At 45.0% G+C, this 9,154-nt stretch overlaps 1 protein-coding gene across 5 annotated transcripts in view; it reads left to right on the top strand.

Annotated features, from left to right (window-relative positions):
* The first annotated feature begins 1,401 nt into the window (after positions 1 to 1,401).
* VRTN (vertebrae development associated) overlaps positions 1,402 to 9,154 on the top strand; it is a 37,832-nt gene continuing 30,079 nt past the window's right edge. The window contains exon 1 of one of the 5 annotated variants that reach the window (XM_033950949.1): positions 1,402 to 1,643. In XM_033950949.1, the coding sequence (XP_033806840.1) occupies positions 1,627 to 1,643 (17 nt within the window). In that variant the 5' untranslated portion in view covers positions 1,402 to 1,626. Of the gene's footprint in view, positions 1,644 to 1,745; positions 1,884 to 2,134; positions 2,502 to 2,884; positions 3,023 to 3,810; positions 3,878 to 9,154 lie in introns of those variants that run through there. The other 4 variants (XM_033950951.1, XM_033950953.1, XM_033950952.1 and 1 more) reach the window with 4 other exon arrangements.

The following is a 9,154-nucleotide window of genomic DNA, read 5'->3' as shown; positions in this document are numbered from 1 at the left end:
GGTTTAATAATAATAATAATAACAACAGTTTATATACCGCAGGACCGTGAAGTTCTATGCGGTTTACAATAAATTAGAAAGATTTTACAAATTGAATGGAACATTCATAGTTAGAGATTAGTGGTTAACAGTTTACAAGATCAGATTTGGGGGTGGGATTGTGATGGGGTCTATTGTTCAGATTTGTTACCTAGGTATTTCAAGAACAGGTATGTTTTTAGGTGTTTCCTAAATTCACCATAGTTGTTTGTGTGTGAAATTAGTTTTTCCAGGTCTTTGCCCCATAAGGCTGCTTGATGCGATAGAAGTTGTTGATGATGTCTCTTAAATTTGCATCCTCTAGCCGGTGGGGAAACAAACTTCAGGTGTGTTCTTCTCTTATGTCTATTGGTTGAGAAGGAGAAGAGGTCAGTTATATATTTAGGGGCTAGACCGGATAGTACCTTGAAGCAGAGACATCCCAGCTTGAACTTCGCACGTGCCTCCATTGGCAGCCAGTGCAGGAGTCGGTAGGATCGCACAGATCAACCTGACTGCTGCATTTTGTATCAGTTGTAGTCTCTGCATTTGCTTCCGGGAGATTGCCAGATGGGCAATGTTACAATAATCAAGGTGGCTTAGTATTAGGGATTGTACCAGAATTCTGAATGCTGAAGTGTCGAAGTATGCTCTAATGGACCTAAGTTTCCAGAGAGTAAAAAACCCCTTTCTGCCTTTAGGCAGCCAAAGGCAAGAAAGAGCCTTTCTGCTGGACATCTATACAATGAAGGCTTCCCAAGTGCAGGAAACTCACATACAATAATCTAGTACAGCCACTAGAGGGCTCTATTTACACCACTGGGGTGCTACATGGTTTTGTTTGTCAATATCCTTTCGAAATCCACAGAATATCTGGCAACCTTCCTTCCCTCTCTCTTCCAGGCCAGAAATACAGAGAGAGCCAAGAAAGACGCAGAAGCCATGCTCTGCATCTTTTGCCACTTGTGCAATCAATGTAGCTGCCGTAGTTTCCTCTGAGGCTCAGATCTGGGGTCTCTTCCTGCCCCCACTGTACAGGCAGCCCTTTGGGCCAAAGAACTCATGAAGTCACGTTTTCATCTTCTTTCTGTGTAGCTTGTCTCCTACCACAACGGACAGAAGCAGCCCAAATGTGTTAAGAAGGATTTGAATGGAAGTGGAGTAGTTGGTAACTCAAACTCTGGAATTGTGCTGGGAGTGGGACCAGTTTGAAATCCCTCTGCAATGGCCTTTGCTTTTCTTGTGTGTGTGTGGGGGGGGGGGGGGGCGGAGGATTTGGGGCTAGCACACTGCAGCCTCTGCCCCTTTGTCCTCTGCTGCAGAGGAGTATGCATGGAGGGGGAGGGGCTCCTAGCAGGGGCACTGGCCCTTTAAGACCCCCTACCGGGCAGAATGGCCTCACACAATAGGGCTTGTTATCACTTTAGCTTTGGAAGTGACCCCTGAATGTGGAGCTCTTTCATCTCGGAGACAAGAGCACTTGAGATGGTCCATTTCCTGGCAGCAGCAGTGGGGGAGGGGTGACTTTCAACCCCCAGGAAGCAGCTGAGTGCAGTGAACCCTGCTCTATCTCCTGGCCGGAGGAGCTGCAAGGAGAGGCTGACAAGGATGGAGTCCCAGGCACAGTGAGTAAGAGAGGGGGGAGGCGAGGCTGTCTCTGTCAAGGGGCCTCCAAGGGCCAGCACCTGGGGCTTGTAGGGTTGAGGGAGGAAAGTAGGAGAGAGTCTGCTCTGTTGCAATCCCAAGTTAGCTGGGTAGCCTGGATTTCTGAACCGACCCCCCACCCCAAAAACCCTGTTGCATCATGGGATAAGGAATGCAAGTTCAAAACCAGGACTGGCTCCAAATGGTCCTCCTGGAACTTGGTAAGTCTGCAGCTTCTAACCCCTTTAGCAATGCTAGTCCTGAGAATGGAGGGCTGGAATTTAGCTGCACCCCACTTATCTAACAGTTGTTCTTCTAGGGTTGCTTCTTTTTCACAGTTGTAGTAATGTGAATGTCACATCGCCTTGTGAAGTGACATTTATAACGCAGAGCCCCTGTGCACATGGGAGTATATTATGGGACCCATAGAAATTAATTCCAGGAGAGAAACCTGGGGTTAAAGGACCCTGTTAGCTGTTCCTCATTGCATTGGACTTTCTTAGAACTCTCTGAAATATGGGGTTGCATGTTTCATATCTTAAAAGTAAACGTGTGACAGAGAGGAAAGAGCACGCATAGCACATGGTCCCAGAAGTGGACAGAACCGGCTCTAGCAATATTCAAATCCAAGCTAAAGGCTGCTTCAACTCCTAACTCTCACTCCTATGTCCATCCTACCCTTCTCTCTCAAAGAAACTCCCCAACCTGTATATGTCCATATTAGATTGTATTCTCTTCTGAGTAGGGACCATCTATTACATGTTAAACGTACAGTGCTGAGAAATAGTAGCAGCAGTAGCCTCTCTGCTCAACCACACATTATTCTTCCTGGGCCTCAGGTAAGCTCTTTGTAGAAGGCACTTTACTACAGCCTAGTTTAAGGTGCTAGATCAGACGTTTGCAGTGTGATTAAATATTATTTCTGAAGATTTTGTGGCTCATGGAGTAGCATTCAGGTGTACTAGGGTTTTCCCTGTCCCGAGAGGGCTCACCAACTCTAGTACAAGTACCTAGTTTAAAAAAAATGATTGGGGGTTCCCCCCCCCCCCCGACTTTCCTTATGTGGCAGACTGTAGTCATCTTTGTTTGCTAGAGTAATCTGCTTAATTGTTTGGGGTGGGGGGAGAGTGTAGGATTTGGATCTGGTAACTGTTATGGGTGGCTAGAATCGGGCTAGTGTTGCATTCAGGAACAGGCACCATGGTGTCCCACTGATTGGGGTGCAAAAAGCAATTAAGGCTATTCCACCCTGGCAAAGCAAAAGATTGCTCAACGTCCGATCCGACGCAGGCCGACTGATTCACAACGGACCTGTATCGGAAGAATGCCCCCCACCGACTACACGGATCGCTTGTAGATGGTCTGTGCATGTATTTGATGTCCATGTTTTTTAAATTTTATTTTTTACTCGCGAGTTAAAACCACGGGCTCCCGCTGCAGGGAAGGGCGAAAAACCGGGGCAGAGCAAATGATTCACTTTCCCTCAAAGCAATGGTGGGGCAGGAGAGTCGGCAGGGACGGTGCTTGTTTTGGGATCGGCCAGCCTAGTCGGTGTTCCTCTTTTTTTAGGGAATCGCTGCCTGCCATTCCCCCTCATTTGCATGCATGGATTGGAATTGGATCAGGAGGCAGGTTAATGAATCGGGTCCAGGTCGGGACTTGATCGATGGCCGTAATCCAGTCGGGTTTTCAGAATTTCATCAATGAATATGCATGAGATCTATTTGCATGCGCTGCTTTCAATGCATATTCATTGGGGAAATCCTGAAAACCCGACTGGATTCCGGCCCTCAAGGACTGGAGTTGCCCACCCCTGATCTAGCCCATAAGATGAGAAAAATGATACAGGAGATGGGAGGACTTCACTAGGAGGAAAAGCTGAGTGGGGCACTGTCTCTCAAACTGTTTTAGCTCTGGCATACTAAAGGAGCAAATGTTTTTTGCGGCACATTTAAATTGAAATTATAAAATTGCAAAACCAACAAAAAATTAAATTTGAGAACTATTTATTTATTTAAAGTCCTCAGGGACCACCTGGCCAGTCGGGTTTTCAGGATATCCACAATGAATATGGATAACAGAGACTTTGAAAACCCGACTGGCCAGATGGTCCCTGAGGACTGGGTTGAATACCACTGCTTTAAGCTGTCTAGGGCTCTTCTGTTTGGCATAACTTGGACAGACAGACATGACAGAGAGGGATGCGGAACCCAAGGTGAGAGGAGTTAGGAGTTGAAAGCACTCTCAGAGAGGTGGGATTTTAAACGGGCCTTGCCGTAGGGATTTGGGCAGTTTGTTCCAAGCATATGGGTTTTGCCTCCAGGGAAAGCAATGGAAGTAAAATCTAGGTGTCTCAAACTGTCCCCTTATTTTCTGAAGCTATATGGCAACTGTAACCCATAGCAGCCACAGAGCTGGCTTCTATGGATGGAGGCAGTCAATTTACAGAAAAATACCTCTTACACTCTGCTCTCGATGCAGGAGGTTGCCTGTACCAGAAAACAGTAGCTCTGCATCTTGCTGGTCTTGGGACTCTCTCATGTGTATATTTTGACTGATTTACTGGCTGCCTGAGACCACAGCTGTTCCCTGTTGACTGGGTCTTCTGGCAGGCATGTTGCTCCCCCTTCAACTTCTAAAGTTCAACATTAACATTGTGCAACATATCATTTGTATATTGTTAGTGTTGAGTGTTGTGTGCAGAGTCAGGGGCTTGCAATGAAGCTGCTAAGTAGTACATTACAAAGAAATAGGAGATAATATTTCCTCACCCAATGTAATTAAGCTCTGGAGTGGTTGCCAGAATGTGTGGTAGAAGCAGTTCTCAGCAGGGTTTAAAAAAGATTTGGGAAAATCCATTTCTAGGATGAGCTTTACTCTTTTGGATATTGCCAGGTAAATGCTTACTTGCTGTTTTTATTTATTTTTTTTAGGATTCACTCCATTACAAACAAAGTATGGCATAGTCTGCTACATTACAATGTTGACACAATGCATGGTAAAACATTTGAACAGCACAGGGTGTAAGAAAACGGAGCATATAGATTGAAAAGACAGAGGCAGGAGTAAGAAAATATGCTTATAGTGGCTGTACGTGATACAGTTACGCCGTATGGCAGAGATCTTCACTTTTTTTCAAGCAGGAAGCAGTGTCAGGACCTGGGACCATCCCTTCTTTAAGGAGCAGACCCCCCACCCCCATTGAGTTTCAGGACCCTGGACAATTAACTCCCCATCGGAGAATTTGATAATTAAATCATACAGTCATAATCATCCTTCAAAAAACATATACCTGGCTGTCTCGCCTGTAAATATTAGACTTTGTCAGGTTAAAGCATTTGCTGTGGTTCTCTCAGTTCTGGTTGGTTTCCTTTGACTGCAGCTGCCCCAGGTGACCGTCTAGTCTTGCTTGAGAGTCAGTCCAGGCCTGGCTTTCCTCTCCCCTCCCGTTTTTAATCTCCCCCTAGACCAGGGATGTCAAAGTCCCTCTTCGAGGGCCGCAATCCAGTCGGGTTTTCAGGATTTCTCCAGTGAATATGCATGAGATATATTAGCATACAATGAAAGCAGTGCATGCAAATAGATCTCATGCATATTCATGGGGGAAATCTTGAAAACCTGACTGGATTGTGGCCCTCGAGGAGGCATTTTGACATCCCTGCCCTAGACTTTCTTTTAAGGTTTGGACAGCTAGTCCATTTTCTTCAGCAGCACGGGGGCCTGCACTAATGTTGAACTGCAAGGTGCTCTCTCGTTCTCTGATGGGCCAATGCTCAAAACCTAACACCCGTGCTAAAGGTGATTAGTGCCGGCATTCATGTGCCACCCAGGGCTCTAGCGCTTGAACTATTGGCACAGACTGTATTTAAATGTAGTCATTTAGTATCCCACAGCATACTAAAAAAAAAAAAATGTTCTCAAGTGCATGTAGTGGGGGGGGGGGGGGGGAAACAAAGCCAGGCTCAGGGCAACATTAGAACAGTTGCTTCAGAGGAGCGTCTAATGATACCCCTTCTTAAGAACATAAGAATGGCCTTACTGGATCAGACCAATGGTCCATCAAGCCCAGTAGCCCGTTCTCACAGTGGCCAATCCAGGTCACCAGTACCTGGCCAAAACCCAAGGAGTAGCAATATTCCATGCTACCGATCCAGGGTAAGCAGTGTTTCCCCCCATGTCTTCCTCAATAACAGACTATGGACTTTTCCTCCAGGAACTTGTCCAAACCCTTCTTAAAACCAGCTATGTTATCTGCTTTTACCACAACCTCTGGCAATGCATTCAACAGCTTAACTATTCTCTGAATGAAAAAAAATTTCCTCCTATTGGTTTTAAAAGTATTTCCCTGTAACTTCATCAAGTGTCCCATAGTCTCTGTAATTTTTAACGGAGTGAAAAATCGATCCACTTGCACCCGTTCTACTCAACTCAGGATTTTGTAGACTTCAATCATATCTCCCCTCAGCCGTCTCTTTTCCAAGCTGAAGAGCCCTAACCATTTTAGTCTTTCCTAAAATAAGAGGAGTTCCATCCCCTTTATCAACTTGGTCGCTCTTCTTTGAACCCTTTCTAGCACCACTATATCCTTCTTGAGATAAGGAGAGCAGAATTGAACGCAACACTCCAGATGAGTTTGCACCATGTAGCAATATAGGGGCATTATAACATTCTTATTGTGGTTAACCATCCCTTTTTAAATAATTCCTAGTATTCTGATTGCTTTGTAGGCCATCACCACATATTGGGCGGAAGGTTTCATCTGATTCAAGAAACTCTCAGAAATTTAAACTGTCCTTTCCATCTTTAAAAGGAATAAAATCTATTGGTAATATTACTCAATCTTTCTCTTATACTTTTACAATGATTTGGAATGGGATTCCCTCTTGTGTTAGAACTCTTCTCTCTTTCCAGATTTTCCGTAAATCTATGAAAACACTGTTATTTCAGCTGTTCTTAGAAAATTGTTCTAAGGAAAATTTAGTTATCTTCTTTCTAGGATGTCTGATGAGGGTCTTCATTAATAAATTATTTCTTCTCTAATCTAACTACTTTCACTTTGATTATCGACTTTTATGTGAGCCGAGTCAAACTCCTTTTGGGGAGATGACATGGTATATAAATCCAAGATTTAGATTAGATTATTTTCTTGGGCGCTAATCCCCAAGGTGGACCCTAGCATCTGGTAACTGTGATTTGAGTTATTCTTCCCAATGTGCATCACTTTGCATTTGTCCACATTAAATTTCCTCTGCCACTTGGGCACCCAGTCTTCCAATTTCCTAAGGTCTGCCTGCAAGTAGATCCATCTTGTCATTTGCAGGACACGGACCATACAAGTCTGCCTGGCACTAACCTTAGTTCTTCACGGATGGAGTTTCCATTTAAGCGTCACTTGACACATGCAACTGTTGACATTTTGCTGTTTTATACTTTTTAATTTTCTAATTTGTGTTCATCCCATCACTGATTTTGTCTCCACCCAGGAGGGCCATCAACCACCCTCCATGACATTACTCCTAAGTCTACCTCCCTGCAACCTCTAGTTTAATTGTTTTCCCTTTTCTGGAAAGATGGTATGGAAGCAGCAGAGCCATCTGTAGTGTGACCTTAACAATAGCTCCATTGAAGCACCTTGGCTGGCAGGGGGTGGAGGAAAAGGCACATATGTTTGCCCATGGTCCCATGGCACCAGACCTCATCAGTCTCTTCCTCTCCTCACCTGCTGCTCTGTGGCCGTTTCCTCCTTCCAGCTTCCACTGCTGTTTCTTCTGATCCTGCCTCTGTAGCAACCTCTCTATTCTGCTCAAGTAGGGCAGATGGACTGTTTTCTCTTTTCTGTGTCCTGCAGATTCTCTGAATTCCACGGGCCACAGGTTGAGAACCGCTACCATGTGGCATTGGACAGAATCTCAACTGACAGCTTGCATTTCCAGCTCTGTAACACGCACTTGCCATTTCTGAACAATGGAGATAAGACCTTTTCCTTAACAAGCCACCACAAAGAAATAATTAAGAACAGTGGCACACTCTGACAGCAACTTTCTCTAGAACAGCACAAATCCTGCAAAAAGACGCAAGAACCAATATGACAACATTATGATACCATCACCTATGAAAAGGCAGTGCTGTAAATATTAGACCAGGCCCTAGAAACCCAGGACACCTCTTGCAGATCCCTAAGCAAGGACGACACACAATCGGAGCTAGTGAAGAATAATAGACAGGCAGATGGAAATCCCTCCCCAAAGAAAAAAAACCAAAAAAAAGTGAGACCCTAGGAGCAGTGCAATGCCAGAAAAAGGAGAAGCAACAATGCGTTTGTCCTGAGCTGCACATTCAGACTCCCAAAGCCAGCATACTGCATATTAATCCTAAAAGCGAACATTGAATATTACGTCTTTTGAGCCTGCTTATCATATCTGTAGTGCTGCTAGACGTACAAAGCACTGTACATTAAACCATTTGAGAGAGAGTCCCTGCTCAGTAGAGCTTACAATCTAATCAAACAGGCATGGGTGCTTTACAAGCCATCTCAGCTGTTTGTTTTTAGATGCTAAGAAACAGTTTGCATGGGACACACCTGCCCTGTTCAGAGCATGCAGAGAGATAGCACAGTTACTTACTGCAACAGGTATTTTCCAGGAACAGCAGGTAGGTATTCTCACGTATGAGTAACATCACCGAAGCCCCAGTACGGACCACTTTAAAAGTGCATACCCGGAGAGGTGGGTGGGTTGTGAGAATATCTGCCTGCTGTCCTGGATAACACCTGTACAGTAAGTAACTGTTCTTTATCCCAGGACAAGCAAGCAGCATATTCTCAAGTATGGGTGACTTCCAAGCTAACAGACATAGGATGCTGGGAGTGTTGGCCTTTAGGAAAATAAAGTTTATAATACAGATTGGCCGAAGTGCCCATCCCATCTGGAGAAAGACTCATAAGAACATAAGAATTGCCACTGCTGGGTCAGACCAGTGGTCCATCGTTCCCAGCAGTCCGCTCCCGCGGTCAAAGATCAGTGCCGTGACTAAGTCTAGCCTTACCTGTGTCCTTTCTGGTTCAGCAGGAACTTGTCTAACTTTGTCTTGAATCCCTGAAGAGCGTTCCAGTTTTCCACCACTCTCTGGTTGAAGAACTTCCTTACTTACGGAATCTATCCCCTTTCAACTTTAGAGAGTGCCCTCTCGTTCTCCCTACCTTGGAGAGGGTGAACAACCTGTCTTTATCTACTAAGTCTATTCCCTTTGTTATCTTGAATGTTTCCATCATGTCTCCTCTCAGTCTCCTCTTTTCAAGGGAGAAGAGGCCCAGTTTCTCTAATCTCTCACTGTATGGCAACTCCTCCAGCCCCTTAACCATTTTAGTCGCTCTTCTCTGGACCTTTTAGAATAGTACCGTGTCCTTCTTTAAGTATGGCGACCAGTGCTCAACACAGTATTCCAGGTGGGGGCGTACCATGGCCCGGTACAGCGGCATGATAACCTTCTCCGA

This window comes from Geotrypetes seraphini, chromosome 7 (genome assembly GCF_902459505.1).
Source record: "Geotrypetes seraphini chromosome 7, aGeoSer1.1, whole genome shotgun sequence".
Lineage (NCBI taxonomy): Eukaryota > Metazoa > Chordata > Amphibia > Gymnophiona > Dermophiidae > Geotrypetes > Geotrypetes seraphini.
Note: the sequence above shows the minus strand (reverse complement) of the source record. Positions and strands in the feature narration are given on the sequence as shown.